At 42.6% G+C, this 19,508-nt stretch overlaps 1 protein-coding gene across 1 annotated transcript in view; it reads right to left on the bottom strand.

The window, feature by feature from the left end:
* Positions 1-19,508, bottom strand: part of LOC138451998 (alpha-tectorin-like) — a 110,603-nt gene that overhangs the window by 24,452 nt on the left and 66,643 nt on the right. Inside the window, exons 2-3 of the mRNA XM_069604944.1 lie at positions 1,553-1,623; positions 27-62 (exon numbers count right to left, since the gene is read on the bottom strand). Coding sequence (XP_069461045.1) covers positions 27-62; positions 1,553-1,592 — 76 coding nt within the window. The 5' untranslated portion in view covers positions 1,593-1,623. The remainder of the gene's footprint in view (positions 1-26; positions 63-1,552; positions 1,624-19,508) is intronic.

Below are 19,508 nucleotides of genomic sequence, written 5' to 3'. Positions count from 1 at the left end.
AAATCAAAAACGTGATTTTTCCTTACCATAAGTGCCTGGAGAAGCCATCATCAAGGTGAATCCTGTGAACAAGAGCAACACATGTGATTATATCAGTATGATTCACCTTTTGGTTGCAGCGTGACATTTACAACAAAATGAATATGTTGAAGTCCATTGGCTAAAGCAACTTTTGCAACATTGGTTGCAACTTTTGCTTTTTTCATTCACAATTCTTTCTCTTATGTTTCACAAAAGACATTTTGCCATGAGCATGACCTGGGTGAGGGTGTGGGGGTGATGAATGAATATTGATATATTCGCCTATGTTTATTAAAACTCAGGGTATCTAGTCAATTAATCTAAATCCATTCCATCTAATACCATTCCATCGAATGTTTTCCATCTAAATTATTTCCATCATATAAGCATGTTTTTGGGGGGTAAAGGGTTAATTTTCGTTCAGGTGTATTTTAAAGGGAAAAAACAGGGGTTTAGGTGGGGGACCTCCCAAAATAAATAAACAAATTAATAAATGATTTAGATGGACATTTTTTAGATGGGAACATTTCGATAGAATGCCATTAGATGCAATGGTTTTAGATGAAATGGTCATAAACCATTGGCCTGGCCTATAAAACGACTTAGGGCATATATATCCCTCCAAGCAGGTTACCTACCACACACTCAACTTGACATGTTTGGCAACTTGTTTGTTTCTATGTGGCAGCAGCATCGCTGTTATCGTAGGTGAGTGGAAAGCCATGCCTCATTGTAATAGGTAGCCTCCCGCATCACACTCCCGCCATTATGCTCTGTCGAGGGAATGGGATATGTGCTGTGTATTTTCATTTTGAGCTGCACAACCAAGGCTTCTCTGGCGGCAGCTTGCTCTCTGTGGCTCACTTAGAAATGTTCATTGTAGGCAGATTAAAACTTATAAGAAACCCAACACACCTTCCCCGAGGCCTGCACATAATGAGACATACATTTGGTGCCCCTGTCAGACCCAACTTCTTTAGGGAAGCGAACCTTACTAAGGATGTCTAATGATGCTCTTGCAACTGCCTTGGTAGTTACATTTTTAAGTGGGGTGGCTTCATGATATACGGTGGCACAGACCACGGGGCCCAGGGAGACTCCATTTCAGCTCAGCTGACAGTTTATTAAATGTGTACCTTGGTCAGCGACCGCCATGCGCCCAGCTTATGCTAATAGCTGTTGTCCCCATGTCCTGCCCCTGATCTTCTTCTACCATTTCTTATGATCGCAGTTGCTCCAAGGCTCACTCGCTGTCTACCTTATAAGAGCATTGCAGATTGGAAGGGAAATTATGTCGGCAAAGAGAAAAAGTATATGGGTAATCGTTACAAAAAATATTGGCAAAATCTGTACAATTAACATTCATGGATATCTTTGTGTCTCTGGGCGTGTGGTAAATTACTGTGTCATGGGTTTTCATCTGGGTAGGATCATGTAGTGCTCTGAACTATCCAACACAATGTTGACAGCAAATGGGTGTAGACATTTCCATCATCATTAGATTGATAGGAATGGTGTGCTTCCTCCTCACCTGTGGCCAGTGCCAGGACAATAATGTTATCCTTTCCCATTGTGAAAGGCACCAATGCTCCTGATCTGTGCCTAGAAACAGAGGTGTCACAGTTAGATTGTGCCTTGAGGAAGGTCGACATCAAGTTTTAGCAATGATAAACATACCATTTCTACGTTATACACCTCAACAAAGCCAAGTCACAATTTTCTTACTTCAGGCGTGATTCCATCAAAACATTTTACCAACACATTCAAAAAGTTCCGGCCAACTCTTGGGGCCTGTTTATAGGCATGGGATAGGTATTTGCCAGGCACCGGCATAATTGCACTTGGTGGCATAAAATATGCAACAGCTGAACATTTGATAGCAGTGGCAGGAAGGTCTCTAACTAACACCTATACACAAGCCAACACTGTTGATTTTGGCAGTGCTTGGTATTAACAGGACATCAGTGCAAGGAACAGATGTGAGGACACATTTATTGTATTTAAGTCAATTGGAAGATGGAACACTTGGTTACGACATTTATATTCCACCAGACATGCACTTATAACTCTCAGAAGAATGTTATTGCTTGATAGAGCTACCTAAAAGAGTTCACAGGTGGATGTGTTTTAGGTTGGAAGTGGCATGTAGTTGGTGGGAATGGCCATATGGATTAGTGTGCTCATTTCCAGTCAATCAGTGGGATAATATTCAACCAACATCCACATACCTTGTGTTCCTCCACAGTTTCATTTTATAGGTGGTAGTTAAGCACCACCAAATAGCCAACGCTGAAAATGATCCATGTTCAATTACAATGATATACAAATATCACAAATAATTTAAATAACTGTTTACATAATGATAGAAATAGTAGAAAATATTATTGCCATAAAGGTGATAAATAGGTGTCTGTGTCATGCCTGCGCCATGGGCGTATACATTGGCGATCAATATGGACTAATTGTTATTCATTTTTCTGCGGAGAACTCTTGGATCAACTGTTGTTCACTTTTTGGACCTTGTTTCCCATTTGCGAGACTTTGGTGCTTTTCTATTTTTCCCAACAAACTTCACTTACCATAATGCTCTTGGATATAACTATCTATTCCTGGCCATTCCTATTCATAATCATCGGAACTACAATCCCCAGAAGCTCTAGGGATCAGCTCTGCTTCCACCAGCTCAGGAACAGAGAGGGAGGAGGCAGATTGTATGCAGGTGTTCTGATACAGGTGCGACCAATTAGCCTGCCTCTGTGCTGGGCGGTATAAAAGCTGCTGCCTACAGGAGCTCAGTCTCTTGCATTTAGTGTCCTTCCGGCACCTTTTTGCTTCGAGCTACGGATCTTTGTATGCGGTTCCTCCTTACTCCTGCTTTGGATCCAGTGCCCTGCTGGGCTCTCTGCTTTGCAGCCGATCACGCTCTGCTGCTTTCCAGCCTCCGCCTTTGCCCTTCCGGGCTTTTGCCTTGCAGCCAATCACACTCCGCTGCTACCTTCCGCCCTTGTCTTCCAGGCTTCTGCCTTGCAGCCGATCACGCTCTGCTGCTTCCCAGCCTCTGCCTTTGTCCTTCCGGGCTTCTGCCTTGCAGCCGATCACGCTCCGCTGCTACCTTCCGCCCTTGTCTTCCAGGCTCCTGCCTTGCAGGCGATCACGCTCCGCTGCCTTCAATCTACAGCCTTCATCCGCTGGGCTTCCAGACTAGTAGCCCTCTACAGTCCTTTGCAGCCTTCTACAGTCAGCGGCCCTGCTCCTCTGGGCTTACTCCTTGCTGCCCGGTCCTTCTAGCTCCTTGCCGCGCAGCCTGTTTCTCTCCGCTGTCAACAGCCCTTGTCCTCGGGGCTTCCTTCCTTGCAGCCGATCACGCTCCGCTGCTTGCTACCTACAGCCTTTGTACGATGGTTTCTCAGCCTAGCAGCCCTCTACAGTCCTTTGCAGCCTTCTACAGTCAGCGGTCCTGCTCCTCTGGGCTTACTCCTTGCTGCCCGGTCCTTCTGGCTCCGTGCCACGCAGTCTGTTTCTCTCCGCTGCCAACTGCCCTTGTCCTCGGGGCTTCCTACCTTGCAGCCGATCACGCTCCGCTGCTTGCTACTACAGACTTTGTCCGCTGGGTTCTCATCCTAGCAGCCCGCTACAGTCCTCTGCAGCCTTCTACAGTCAGCGGCTCTGCTCCCCTGGACTCACTCCTTACTGCCCGGGCCTTCTGGGCTCCTTGCCGTGCAGTCTGCTTTACTCCGCTGCCTTAAGCCCTTTCCCTCTGGGCTCCCTTCCTTACAGCCCTGCTCCTTTGGGCTTGCTCATTGCTTTCCTGCTCTTCTGAGCTTTCTACCTTGTACCCTACCGTCCTCTGCTATCCACAACAGTTCACCTACTTAATTTACTTTCAGTTATTGCAGTCCCCCTGTTTCCTGACTGCTGCTCCCTTGCTTTCTTCCTTGTTTTCAACCCTCTGTTCTTTATCCCTATCCTATCCTGTTATACGGCTTTCCCTTCATTTCCTTCTGCTAGTTTGCTATCAACTTCCTTTTTCCTGGATTTGTCTGTTAGTGTCTTCTCTTGTTCCGTTTGTAGACCCTTGTACAGAGCTTGTCTGTTGGTTTCCGTCAGGCAACCTCTGACCCTTCCCTTGTCTCGTTTCTGCGTTACAGACACCCATAGCTGTTGTTCCAAGCCATGAGCAATCAGCGTGGGCCTCTGTTATAGCAAACTGTGCAGAAGGCTAGAGTTTTTCCTGAGGTCCGTGGAATACTCTTTTCCTATAACTGCATACACCCCAAGAGGGAATTCATTCTGTTGTACCTTATTTCCTTGCTACACTTGCCTACTCTTCGTTCTCTCTACTTTCAGCTGTGTGTGTACTTATCTGTCCACCTTACTTCGGCACAACCACCCAAACCCTTCCTGGGTGTCCTGTGCCACTCTTAACAGAGTGTCATCCGTGACAGTCTGGTAGCAGGAATATAAAATTATACCACTACCTGTAAACTCCATCCTGGTGCCCTTTTCTCTAGCTTAAATTACACAAGTTAATAATGTTAATTTTGATTGGGAATTGAATCCCATGTTTCACTTGGAATGACCATCGTTGACCCTCATCAAACCTTAAGATAAATGTAAGTGTTACTTCTACAAGCAGTGAATTCAGTACCATTAGCAAACTTCAAATAACAGTAACCACACAAGACAGTTTGAACCTCAGGAGGTACACGATATGTATGAGATATGTTTGGCTCATTGCTAGATTAGAGGTACATAAAAAACACAAAGTAGCAGAATTAGTTCCTGTTTTTTCAGTCCTCCTGATTATGGGCCTCATTACGAGTTTGATTGTACCGTACAAATGTGGGACTAATGAAATTACATGCTATTTTTACCCCAATGCCATTCAACGAGTTTGGAGGTAAAGTGGAGCGGATTTACATTGGGCAAAATTGCCACCTGAGATAAGTCCTTCAGGATCCCCATGGAATCCTTTGGAAATCCATAAATCCGGAGTAACACTGGCCTTTTAGCCTGGTGGATTCACCAGCAGACTGAGTTCTGGTCAATGGAATCAAGTTTAGTGATATTGCAGAAAACAAATATGGGGCTTGATTTTGGGTGTGGTCATTTTGTTAAAACTATAATATCAGCACTGCAGGTAAACACAGACAAAAATATCATTCAGGTCCCCATGCCATCCCAGAATGTGTTCCACTGGCCCCTAAATCAATATCTCTATACCTCTTTTGTTCCATTACTTTTGATGCAGTAAGTAGAATATTATTATGACCCCAGCAAGGATGGTTTCAGGTTCACCCAATTAGCACAATAGCTGGCTCGTTGGTGCCTGTCCATAACATACATTCAAGGTCAAACTGAAATCGTTCTAAGAGAATTATCACAGCTGCATATATTGGGTACAATGAAAAACTAAGATTTTCTTAACGGTTTTAATCTGGAAGCAACCTTAAAAGTATTTTTTATATGATGTTGGCAGTGAAAAGGTTACTCAAAACAATTGCAGCAATTGCAGTAGTTTCAAATGTGTGAGTACATACATCAATAAATTGCAGAGCTATAGATTTGCATTCTGCCTGCATTCATAATATTCAAGATGGATTCTCTTTATCAGCAGAATTGAGCACTACTGCTAAATTGATGCGTGGTTCTTTGCAAATGAACCTGCATCTCATTATTACATTGTATCTACTTGCAGTTACATTTCTTATTAACATAATGTTTAATGACTGTTTGGTTGACTTCTGCATTCCAACTTAAGTGTGTTTAGAAACAGACAACTAAGTCATTGCATTTCTCCACCTCCTCCAGTTCCCTCCTAATAGGCCATAATTTCAGAAGTTCATGCACCACCAATGGAGTGGAGGGCAATAGCCGTTGCTTTGGAGACATTTAGACTAAAGCCATGGAGTTGCATAGAAATACATATTTTTTTTAGAATGCAGTGGCCAATAGTCAAGAGGGCAATCAGAAATGCACTAGATGCATAAAGTAGGCACTATGACACGTATATTGTATTGTAGGTAGGTCAAGTATTGTGCAGTCAATTATGACTTTAACTCATTAACATATAAACTAAATACCAAAGGTGCTTGGATGTGTACTTGTTGGATTCCCTTTTTTACCTCAAATGGAACAGGCATTACTCCTTTATGCTACAGAGCCCTGAGGCTGCTGAATCTGAGCAGATGTTTGTTAGTACACTTGAATATACCAGATCCAATCATACCAAAGCAAGGACCTTCAAAAGCAGAGCCTACTCTGTCAAATGTTGTCTTAATACCTATGAAGGCTAAAAGCAGTTTCCCCTTTCCCCCCACAATGTATTTTTGACAATGATCAACTGCTTCACAAATACCTTGCCTAAACCCGTATTGCATGTCGGATATAGCCACTCCTGAAAACCGAGTTGGAGGCTTTTCCCTCAGGTCTTCACTGTATCATCAATTAAAGAAATTGGTTAGCATCATTTTAGGTCCATGCAGTCTCCCTCTGTAAAAAATAGGTCAATCAAGACCAATTTTCAGGCAATCTATTAGGAAGCAATGCAGAATAGCATAGCCATCTATAAATGGTTCCATGTTCTTTCATCGCCTGCAATTTAATCCCCTGCCATTTCAACATGAACATTCTAACGAAAATGTTCATTGTTTTTTTTCTTTATTTATTTTTGGGGGGGTTACCCCACCAACCCCCTGCACCCCCACACATTTTTAGCTATTCCCTACCACCCCAACCCATTATCTACCCTTTCACACCCCCCCTAAAAAATTAGATGAGCGTTTTCATTAGAATGGTCACCTTGAAATGGCAGGGGATGAAATTGCAGGCGACGAAAGTACGTCGTACCCTGTAAAAATAAAAGTCAAGAGTATATTTGAACAGATCATCTGGCAATAAGCACAGTCCAGGGGCATTATGTGATTCCTGATCATAAAGAATCAAGAATATTTCTTGTGGAGATGTTTAAAATTGTTAGCCTAGCCAAATGTGTCTCAATGTCAGCAGGGTTTCTGCTTCCCCATTTCACTTCTATCAGATAATGTTTGGGAGTTGTCTCCTTTTCTTCTGTTACCTCTATTAAACTATTATCCCACTGATTTTGGTGCCTAAATTATGTTGTGGTTGACTTCCTGCAGACCCTTAAAATGTGTTACCCAGTCTGCTGTTAAGATATGTCTGTTTTTTGTATCCTCTTTTGTGTGTTATTTGCTTTGAAATATTTTACCACTCACTGCCAGACCTTTCTTGAGTCCTTTTCTGTTGCTGCCTTCTGTAGTGTTTTCCACGCCTCTTAATCAATAATTGTTTTCCTTTTTTAAGGGTATTGGTACTGGTTGACTGGGCTGCACTTCTCTCTTACATATTTACTTCCCTCTTTGAATTACATCTATTAAGGCTATTCAAAACTATTTGCCCTGTCTTCTAAACCACCCGTATTTTGCGTTGTCTCCCCATTTTCAAGCCGGTTTTGAAAAGATACACGTGCTTCAACGTGTTGAATAGAACTTAGTCCTGCATTTAAACATAGAGAACCAACCATTGTACCATTCATAAGAATGGCCCTTTGCATCTTCTTTAGCCTATATTTTTCCGACCGATTTTCTATGAAGCCTAGAGAATGGGTTCCTCACTTTTTGCCAAATTACAATGTCAAAGGCTTATTCCCAAACCATAGTCCAGAGTCACTAATTTTATTAGTAGGCCAGCAATGTTCCAAAACAAAAGTTTCTCAAGGGAGCATTTGGGTACCCGGTAAAGAATGTCATGTATAATAACCATTTTTTTAGTAGTATGTACTCTAAGAGTATGACCTATGACCGCAGATATAGGACCTACCAATTAGGTCTTTAATTCCGGGAATACATACATACAGTCTTTTACGTTTTTATCATTATTATTATTTGTTTAATTTCTTATGGTTCACATAGAAAACCTTTGCAACAACATAAGCAATACATCAATACACATAAGAATACAACAGTAGAAATGCAATCACTCACTTTAAAATCAATTCCAAACATTTTAAATGTGCTATTTCTAAAGAAATGTCATTACTATTTAAAATCCTTATCCAAATCATTTCAGTATTTAAAAGAGAGCCATTAAAAAACAATCGAGCCAAAGTTTCTAAATGCAGCACTTGAGGAGCAGAACACACAACAACAAGATGGTACAATGTTTCAACATCTTTGCCATACTATCTACAGTGCCGTACATTTCTCCGAGGACTTCTCCAGTTGAAAATAAATTCAATTTAAAATACAACATTGCTTATCTATGGGGTCTCGATGGATGTTTTAACGAATAAGAGGGCCGCACATCATATCCCTTAATTTCGTGCTTAAGATGGTAAAATAGATGATAATGTATTGCTGAGGCCCGGTTATTTATCCAGTCAGTTTCAAATTTTTTCTTTTTCACCCTATACAGAAAAACTTTAATCTCCTCATCAGAAATATTGTAGACAACTGATCATTCGTAATGTGTTGTTTGCACTCATGTAAAGCCTTACAGGAATTCCGATCTAACTGTCACGACTGCTGGCAGCTGGCGAGTCTGGTGGAGGTGGAAACTCCGACGCCATTAGACTGTTCCGCCACATTTCCTTGAAACGCTTAACCGCAGTCTAATCTTTTCCAACATGCCGCCGTCATGTATACAACCATTAGTTATTCGGCGGATCAGTGCGTTGCAACTGTGTTTTCCCGTGTTGCGTGCGCTCTATTCTGTGATTCATTCAGCGATTCTTGTTACGCCTTCCCCACCCTTTCCACCCTCTTCCATTCCTTGCTTCTAGTCTAACCGTTGTTCTTTGCCTCTTCCTCCTGGATCCCTACCTCTCCTTCTCCTTCATTTTCTGCTTGTGGCAGTTGTGTTTATTATCCTCACTCCCGTCTTGGAGAGCTCCTCCGGAGACTTCTGCTTCAGTTACGGAAAGGTTACCTCTCATCGGATCAGCCTATTTGACAGTCCTCTTCGAAGCATCGTGGGTTTTTTTATGCCTTTGTGGTGTTTTCCCCTGAATAATATCTGGCTGTCGCGGAGAGGAGTCACTGTGAATTTCTCTATATAGAGTCACAGTGGCTTCCTTTCGAGGCAGACCGTATCTGCTCACAAAGAAGAAGACTCCAGCGCAGCAATCCCGAAGAAAGAAGCTAAACTATTCTACCTCATCAGGTGAGGAGGAGGAAGGGTTTTTGGGGCTGTGCAGTAATTCTAGCAGTGAGGAGGACATAGCAGATTCTGAGATCAATCCTGTAAAAGAGTCTGATAGTCGTGTTAGCTTGCAACGCCAAAGTGAAGACATGGCCACACCACAGCAATTACAAGAGCTGGTGGCAGCAGTCTAGAACCTCCAGGTTGAGGTCCAGACACTCAAGACCGATAACGCGGCTCTCCAGCAGAGAGTTGCCGCTAGAGAACAACAGTCTACAGATCTACCCCTTTACCCCTGGTGTCAGGGAAGTTTGATGGCTCCGAAAGGAAGGTAAAGGAATTTCTTGACGCCTGCAATATACATTTCACGTTCAGACAAAATGCCTTTTCCACACACCATGCTAAGGTGGGTTTTATGATAACACTCTTAACCGGGAACGCCTTGGCATGGGCAACCCCTTTTGTATCCCAGTCCGATCCAGTCCTACAATATTACACTGCCTTTAAAGACCTTCTGAAACAAACCTTTCTTCGGACGGAATGTGCCCACATAGCCAGTGAGGACTTACTGGATGTTCGCCAAGGGAACTCCGATCTACTCACCTACATATCCACCTTCAAGAAATTGGCTACTGAGGCTGGTTGGCAAGAACAAGCCCAGTATACGATTTTCCGCAGGGGATTGCGAGAAGAACTTAAAGACGAACTTGCCAGGATTCCTCGCCCTGACTCTTTCTCGGATCTACTAGCGGCAGTTCTACGAATCGATTTCCGTTTAAACGAACAAAAGAACGAAAGGAAAAAGAGTCGTAGCTCTACCTCATTCCCAGACACTCACACTCCTGCCTCCTCACCTACTGCCAGCAATGCCCGAGAGGAACCCATTCAAATCGGAACCACCAGACCTCCTTTGACCGCAGAAGAGAAGAAGAGGAGACGAGATGAGAATCTCTGTTTGTATTGCGGTTCGGCAAATCATCTATTGAGGGATTGCCCAGATGTGCCTCCCAGAAGGTCAGGAAACGAAAGCCCTCGGTAGTTGGTGGGACAGACTACCGAGGGACTCTCCCTTGTTCCTACACCACACTCTCGGTAACCTCATTAAAGCCATCGAAGATCTGCGACTGATGGTAATAGGAATCAAACTTCGTTTCAGAGATAAGGAAGTCAATACTCAGGCGCGATTGGATTGCGGAGCCGCAGGTAACTTTCTGGACACCCTGTGGTCAGATAAGGTGGGTCTCCTCAGAATTGCCAAGAAAGAAGATCAGAAAGTGGAAGGGTGGATGGTACTCCCTTATGTTCAGGGCTCATAACCCACACCACCGAGATGGTACAAGTCTCTATTTAGCAACACAAGGAGCAGATATTGTTTGACATTATCCGTGCTGCGCATTCTCCTGTCATCTTGGGTATCGGTTGGCTTCGGAAGCACAATCCTACGTTGGATTGGACTAACAATCTTATGAGCTTTCACTCCAAGTACTGTCAAAGGGAGTGGTTACCGGAACCATCACATGAAACCGTTAAAACGGTAAGCGCTACGGAGAAGATTTCCATTAATTGTATTCCAGGATGTTTTTCTGAATACTCAGAAGTATTTCAGGAACAGGTGCCCATTGCACTTCCTCCGCATAGACCTGAGGACTGTAGTATTGACCTGGTCCCTCAGGCCTTGGTTCCTTTCAGACGGATGTATCCTCTATCATTATCAGAAAAGGCAGTACTCGGGCGTTACCTTGATAACAACCTAGCTAATGGACTGATCCGCCCTTCTAAATCACCTGCAGGAGCCTCGTTGTTCTTTATCCCCAAGCGAGACAGCAAGGAGTTGAGGCCATGCATCGACTACAGGGGACTTAACAAAGTGACCATCAAGGACCCCTACCCGATGCCCATCATCTCTGAAATTTTGGAAGCTGTCCTAGGCTCAGTAGTCTTCACCAAGCTCGATCTACGGAATGCCTACCATTTACTTTGGATCAGAGCAGGAGATGAATGGAAGACAGCATTTCGCACACCCTATGGCCTGTTTGAATATCAGGTGATGCCGTTTGGCCTGGTTAATACACCCTCGATCTTCCAAAGGTTCATGGACCGTTTGTTTTCGGATCTATTGGAACAAAACACTGTGGTCTACTTGGATGATATCCTAGTGTATTCCCGCAATCTGGAAGATCATTTCTCCCAAGTTAAAGAGGTTTTACACAGATTACAACAACACCACCTTTTGGTAAAGCCGGAGAAATGTACCTTTGCCCAGTCCTCCCTGTCATATCTGGGATTTATTCTATCTGAGCAAGGAATCACCATGGATGCCAAAAAGGTCGAAGCCATACTAGACTGGCCGTCACCCACCTCCATCAAAGAAATCCAACGATTCTTGGGACTTGCAAATTTCTATAGGAAGTTTATTCCAGATTTCTCTCAACTTACTCTTCCCATTACTTCCTTGTTAAAGAAATCTTCCAGACCCTTTATTTGGTCAGCAGAAGCTGAGAACAGCTTTCTCAGCTTGAAACAGAGTTTCTGTTCTGCACCCATTCTTAAGCAGCCAGATCAACTAAGACCTTTTATGCTGGAGACCGATGCTTCAGCAGCGGCCGTAGGCGCCGTTCTCCTTCAATCTGACCAAGGCCGGGAACATCCTGTGGCTTACTATTCAAAGACTTTGACCCCAAGTCAACAGAAATGTTCTGTCATTGAAAGGGAACTCCTTGCCATGAAACTGGCTTGCCTTGAGTGGAGACATCTACTCCAAGGGAGTCTTCATCCCTTTCAAATCCGTACGCATCATAAGAATCTACAAATCCTCAAACAACAAGAATGTTATAACACCAGACAAGCCAGATGGGCTCACTTCTTTGCTCAATTTGAATTTTCCATAACCTACATACCGGGTACCCAGAACCAGATTGCAGATGCATTGTCCCGCCGTGATGACACTAGCTCGACCTTCAGGAAAGAAATGATGTTCCCACACACCCGAATTATATCTATGGTGTCCTCCTTTCTGCAGGAGGTGAGAGAAGCCTCTCTGAATCGGTCAACACTGGATACTTGTAGTCTGCCAGTCAGTTGTAAAGATGGTCTATGCTTTGTCCAAGGGAGACTCTTCTTACCCACTCAAAAACTCTGCCAACAGGTTCTTCGATGGTGTCATGACTCTAAGACCGCTGGACATCGAGGGATACGGGGAACGCTAGAATTACTTAAACGTTCTTTCCATTGGCCAAACATGAAGACTGATACACAGACCTACGTACAATCGTGTTTGGTGTGTCAGCAGAACAAGCATTCCACCCAAAGACCATTGGGATTATTACACCAAGATTCTATCCCTTTGGGTCCCTGGAAGTCCATCTCTACCGACTTCATCGTTGAATTGCCTAGTTCCCAGGACTGTACATGCATTATGGTTACTGTGGACTCTTATTCTAAACTAGCTCATTTTTCTCCACTGTCCAAGTTACCGGCAGCCTCAGTCATGGCGTAAGTCTTTCTCAAAGATATTTTTCGGCTACACGGCTTGCCCCAAGAGATCATATTGGATCGAGGCGCTCAATACACCTCCCGATTCTGGAAGGCCTTGTGTAAACTTTTGGGCATGGAGAGAGCCCTTTCATCAGGATTTCATCCCCAAACAAACGGTCAGACCGAAAGTTTCAAAGGAACATTGGAACAGTATCTGAGATGCTTTGTCAATCAACAACAAGACAATTGGGTAACCCTACTTCCTACCGCTGAGTTCGCGTACAATAACGTGGTACAATCCGCTACGGGTCTCACCCCCTTTTATTGTACATATGGTTTCCATCCTCAATCCATCATGCCTACCATCTGGGAAGAGACCAACATCCCGTCTTTGGAGACTACACTCAAACAGCTTAAGGAAGCTCATGACACGGCTAAACAAAGCCTATAGGAGGCCAGCATACGGTATAAGAAACAATCAGACAAACATCGGAGTCAAGTGCCTACCTGGGATACAGGCACAAAGGTTATGCTGTCCACAAGGTTCTTGCCTCATTGGGTTGGCCCTTCCAAACTATCTCCCAGGTACATTGGACCATTTGAAATAGAGTCCAGAGTCAATCCAGTTGCCTACCGATTGAAGTTGCCAAAGACCCTCAGACGGATCCATCCGGTATTTCATACCTCTCTCTTAGGCTCCTTTGTACCTGATACAAGGAAGCAAATTTTGCCCAAATTAATGATCCAGCCAACTTAAGCTTTGGATGAATACGAACTCTCACAAATCCGTGACTCTCGATACCATTGAGGGTGCCTTGAATACCTCATACACTGTAAAGGTTATCCCTCCTCAGAGGATACTTGGGAACCAGAGACTCAAGTCCATGCCCCCCGACTTCTACTCCAGTTTCACAGACTTCATCCGGGTAAACCGGGAGGAAGGGGTCTTCGAAGGGGGCATACTGTCACGACTGCTGGCAGCTGGCGAGTCTGGCGGAGGTGGAAACATTAGACTGTTCCGCCATGTTTCCTTGAAACGCTTGACCGTGGTCTAGTCTTTTCCAACATGGCCGCCGTCATGTATATAACCATTAGTTATTCGATGGATCAGCGCGTTGCAACTGTGTTTTCCCATGTTGCGTGCACTCTATTCTGTGATTCATTCAGCGATTCTTGTTCCGCCTTCCCCCCCCTTTCCACACTCTTCCATTCCTTGCTTCTAGTCTAACCGTTGTTCCTTGCCCCTTCCTCCTGGATCCCTACCTCTCCTTCTCCTTCGTTTTCTGCTTGTGGCAGTTGTGTTTATTATCCTCACTCCCGTCTTGGAGACCTCCTCCGGAGACTTCTGCTTCAGTTACGGAAAGGTTACCCCTCATCGGATCAGCCTATTCGAAGCATCGTGGGTTTTTTTTATGACTTCGTGGCTTTTTCCCCTGAATAATATCTGGCTGTCGCGGAGAGGAGTCACTGTGAATTTCTCTATATAGAGTCACGGTGGCTTCCTTTCGAGGCAGACCGTATCTGCTCACAAAGAAGAAGACTCCAGCGCGGCAATCCCGAAGAAAGAAGCTAAACTATTCTACTAATCAGGTGAGGCGGAGGAAGGGTTTTTGGGGCTCTGCAGTAATTCTAGCATTGAGGAGGACATAGCAGATTCTGAGATCAATCTTGTAAAAGAGTCTGATAGTCTTGACACTAACCCAGCTGAAGGGCAAAAAATTCACTCTTTTCAGGAGCTGATAAGAGATTTCTTTATAGATTAACTTTTTTTCCAATCTGTTCAAGCTTGTAGGGAGATTAGCCCAACCTCATGCCTTAAAACTGAAATGGGAATTCCTTGCTGTATGGGTGGATTCCTCTTCCATAATAGCAAATCAGCCTTATCCCATAGATTATGGAACAAACCTGTTTCAGCACCAGACCGTTTTTTGATGATACTACTTTATAATGGGAATAGCTGAAAAGCAACCATATTTTGAGTCAAAGACCAATAATTCAGTAGCATTCACCTTTATTTTACTTCTCATATTTTGCACAAGTGTGCGGTTAGACATCTTGGCATGAACAACTACGCCAAAGTATTTAAAACTCTGGACTACTTCTAAACGTTTACGATCTAAAAACCAATAGCATTTCATCTTTCTCTGTTTATTGTAATTCATGTTTAAAATGTTTGATTTATTCACATATAATAGAAGGTCCTTTGATAAGAAATAGGCGTTTGTTGTTGCAAGGGCTCTTTGTAGGACAACGGGTATAAGATCATACAGAAAAACATCATCAGCTGGTTGCCAATTTTGGAGGATTATTAGATATTTTTGTGAAGATTTTGCCTAAATCGCTAATTTAAAAACGTAATAAAAAGGGTGCCAAAATGCAACCTTGGTTAAGGCCTGTTTTGTTTTGATCCACCTCGTCGGATTTCCCTTTTGGTCCAATCTCACTTTAGTCTCTGTTTCTGAATGAAGTGTTATCAGCATGCTCAAAATACCTTGCGGACAACCCAATTTATCAGGTTTTTACCATAACATAGCCCTATTTACGCAGTTGAAGGTCTGGTAATATCCAAAAAGGTGCAATAAAGCACTCTTTTTTCATATTTCATTTGCGCTTGGGGCAGATGAATAATAAAAAATGTTTTGGCTGTACCCATAACCACCCTAAAACCCAACTGTAATTTGTCCAGACAACGATTTGTAGAAGCCCACTAATTTCGTTTCTTGAGAATTAGGGCACAAAATATTTTGCTTGAACAGTCCAACAGAGAAATAGGGTGATAATTCTTAGGAAGTAATCCATCTTCATTCTTCTAGATAACAATGATCATGGCTTTATTCCACAAAACTGGAAACGCACTCAGATGCAAAATTTTCTGAAATAACCCTCATAAAATAGCTGCCCACAGATTGACATTTTATTTTAACTTTGCATCGGAAATCCCGTCTGGGCCGGGTGCAAGGATACTTGTCTTTATCAATGTTTGCCCTGATTTAAGTCCCCGTCAATATAGTCTGCCCAACACACCATAATATTCATGTCTATACAGCTTAGAAAATTGTTCCTCCCATATTTCAGCTTTTATCGGCTGAGTTTAGAGGGAGTATTGGAATTCAGGGGACCTATTCAACCGCCAAAATGAATGTGCGTCTTTAGACAAAATTGACCCAAACATAGCCTTTGTATCCTCAATATTTAGGTTAAAGTGATAATTCTCTAACCAATTCGTATCATTTTATTTTAGCACCTTCATTTCTGCTTCGTGGCCCAGAACAGCCTTATTTTCGTGTCTTAGATCCATTCGCAAACATCGCTTCCTGTCTATACTTTTTTTGTCATATCTATGTCCATGTGTCCGCATGCCTGGCCCAAACTGATGGGCTACAACTTTAGGGGCATACACATTTTCTAATATTTTCTGCACTACCGTAACATAGACAAATGGATTTAACAGTCCATGTTTATGCAGGTCCTCAGTTTGTAATACATTCTCATTAAAACTCCGGTTTCCATATAAGGGCATTGTTTCTTGGATGAACGCCAACCAGAAATTGTATATTTTCAGAAACATGCTCCACGACATTTAGATCCAAGGACAGTGCAAGTAGGCAATGATATTTGGAGGACATTTCAATGATTTCCAGACCCGTACATAATAAACTTAAATCCATTGCAATGAACACATAATCTAATGTAGATTTCAAACCCACATTTCTCCAAGTAAAGTGTGGGGGTTTATCACCCGTGATGTTGCCATTTGCCAAGGTTAGCTACCAACCCTTAATTTCCTCCCTTATGAGCCTATGTTATTCCAAAGCCTGGTATTCTATCAGACATGTTGCAGTGCTCTAAATCCAAACATTCACTAGTGAAATCTCCAAGAATGAGAACACTGCATAAGGTTTCACCCACAGCCTCAGATATTAGGCCAGATAGGCTATCTAAATATATTACTATATTCGTAGTTAATGGATTAAAATATACATTAAACACGAAGCATACAACTTCGTTAATTATCTTACCATCGTTCGTCTCTATTTTAACCAACTGAATGTCACGCCTACTTGTTTTTTTTGGGGACATTTTTAAACCCAGTCCATCTTTAAGGGCACACAGCAGTCCCCTGCCAGTCTACCACGTTGACCATGTTGCACATTTATGGTACAAATGGTAAAAACATCCTCATATGGAGAACCTGTTAACCAGGTCTCCTGTAAACAAATGAAAGAACAGGGCTATAACAGCTAAAAATGTGTTTTCAAAAAAGTATTTCCCCTGCAGTTCCAAGAGACAACAGTAAACACACTTTTTCAATCAGAATGTGTAGTCCCAGATGAACCCCTATGCAATGCGGACAAAATAGAAGACTACTCATAACTTGGTCATACGTCCAAGTGATTTTGGTCAACCACATCACATACTGAATTTGGGCAACAGGTTATAGTTACATTGATGAAACATTTTGAGCCGACTCCAATGTCCTCAAATGTGTACATGATTCAGATCTACCAATGGCCTCATTTACATTTTCCCCATTCTGAAATTGGATAACATCATAACCCAATGACCTGGAAGATACCAATTCTGACAATACCAAATTTCTGATCATACATGAAAAAATATACAATTTGACTAAATACAATCTCTTTGCTGATACAATCTCAAACTGTGCAATATATGTTGATGTAATCCCATGTAAATGAGTTATTTCTGCAAACAGATCCATTAAATGTCTACGATTTATGGGATAATCGGACCCGTCCACTAAAATCTGTTCAAGAAATAAGGTTTGATTGTCTGTGAAATTAGTGGCACCTGTCGAGCCATCTATGGCCTTTTGAGCTACTCTTTGGTGTACCTGAGGGGGCGCAGACAAATGACTTAAGATCTTATTAAATGGTCTTGTCAGAGTACTTAAAATGGGAGGAGATCTCGAAACCCCAGAGACCTTTGATATAGAGGAGTTATGCATCAAAGAATGTCTTTTTTCCTCTAAAGTCATAAAAAGGTGAGCTGAGGAAATTTGAGGCTTTACCACCAATGGTCCAACAAGAGATAACTTCTCGAGAACCTCAGTCAAATTGTTTTCCTTTTCACCAAGGATAATACATTTTGGAACACATTTTTCTTGAAAGGTCAAAGACTGATCTTTGGCAGCATCCGAGGGTAATGAAAGCGTCACACATTTGCCGGTGCCTTGATTTGAGTAGACAACCTGTGTGCTCCAATTTACCATCTTATCACATAAAACAGGTTTTAAAATTGGCTGATGGGAACTGTGTTAACTGGAACTGCAAGAGACATTTAATAGGCTCATCGATGCTTTCCATCTCAGAATAAACTGACAAAGCACTTCTATTTTTTAATTAATCGTGAACTTTGGGAAAAGGCTTCAAATAATTCTTAATTGAACCCTGAACTCCTGTTGACATGTTTTTTTCCAAATATTTTTTCTTACTTTTGGCTTTTCTTGGGAACACCACTTACCCCAGCTAAGAAATGTAGCTCAGGATCATCAATGGATACAAGACTACAATTTTGGTGTGGACTTAACATACCCCCGTGCCTCAAATTCCCCAGAAATTTGTGAGAACCTGTATCTTTTTATTTTGAAAGATTTTTTCATATTTTCTTATCACTTCTCCGCAAGTGGACATATGGAAACCATATTTGTAGCTGTATCTTTCCTCGTTAGGCTAGTTACACTAAATTTGTTTAATGAGGAATGTGGCACTTCACTCTGAGATTGTAAATCCTAAACTATAGTAGATGAAATCAAATATAAAGGAGAAGCAGCCATGCCATTTAACGTTCCTACCAAAACTTGTGGAACTGGCGGTAGCTGCAAAGTTTGAACCTCCAAACATTTCATAGATTCAGACGAAGAAATACAGGCCATTGAAGAATTTACATAAAAATTGGCCTTCAGTTCCACAGGTGATTCCACTAGGGACGACATGGGAACTGAGCTTTTCGAGAACAAACTGGTTTAAAGTACGATCCTGTTGGACAAATGTCAGATTTTGGTTCTAAGGTCCCATAGATAAACCCTTCCAGGGATGCCAATTTAGATGCTTTTATGGTGATTGTGGCTCTCTGTTCTCGGAAATCTTCTGCAATGCTTTCTGTGGAGTTTGCTGATTGCGTCAATGTGAAGTTCAGTGCATGCAAAGCCAATCTTGGTGTAGCGGATACCTCAAGCAAAGATGCACCAATACAGAGTGAGTAGCTGCCCTTGGGGGGATGCTTTCATAGATAAGTTAATTGAGTGACCATTTAAAATGTCCAAGTTTGGAGAGTCTGGTAAAAAGAGTGATGGTGATTCGAGACATTTGTGTCTGGGATTATCCAAACTCCTGATAAAAAAGATATATGGCGTGTTTGCAATAAACCATCATTATCCACTGGTCTAGCTCCCTCTCTTTCAACTAAGTCCAAGGTGCCTCTATTTGTAAAAACTCCATATAGCATAGATGAGTCCATCGTAGATGGCTGCGGGGGATTTAACCTGGAAGAAAGAGGGGTCTTTCTCATTTCTGAGCACGCCACAACACAGTGAGATTGAGAAGCTGAAATCAGATCTGCAATTTGCTGCACCGGTTTAACCACAGACATTTCACCAAACAAGCCGCTGTACTAGGACTTTGTTTTCCCCTTTGCTTTACTTCAGAGGGAAGAGATGTTCAAGGACATTTCATGTCCTGCCAATCCAAAGAATGGAGCGGCACGTAGCAAGACAGCCACATTACAAATAAAACAGAAGAAACACTGCTCACCCAAAGCGTAGAATGGTTGGAGACCTCAAAACACTGAATCGCTCAATACTTGTTTACTGAAGTCTGAGCGAAAACAAACAA

Source organism: Ambystoma mexicanum, chromosome 1p (genome assembly GCF_040938575.1).
Source record: "Ambystoma mexicanum isolate Mex_15411 chromosome 1p, UKY_AmexF1_1, whole genome shotgun sequence".
NCBI classification, from domain to species: domain Eukaryota; kingdom Metazoa; phylum Chordata; class Amphibia; order Caudata; family Ambystomatidae; genus Ambystoma; species Ambystoma mexicanum.
This window is presented reverse-complemented; position numbering and strand designations above follow the sequence as displayed.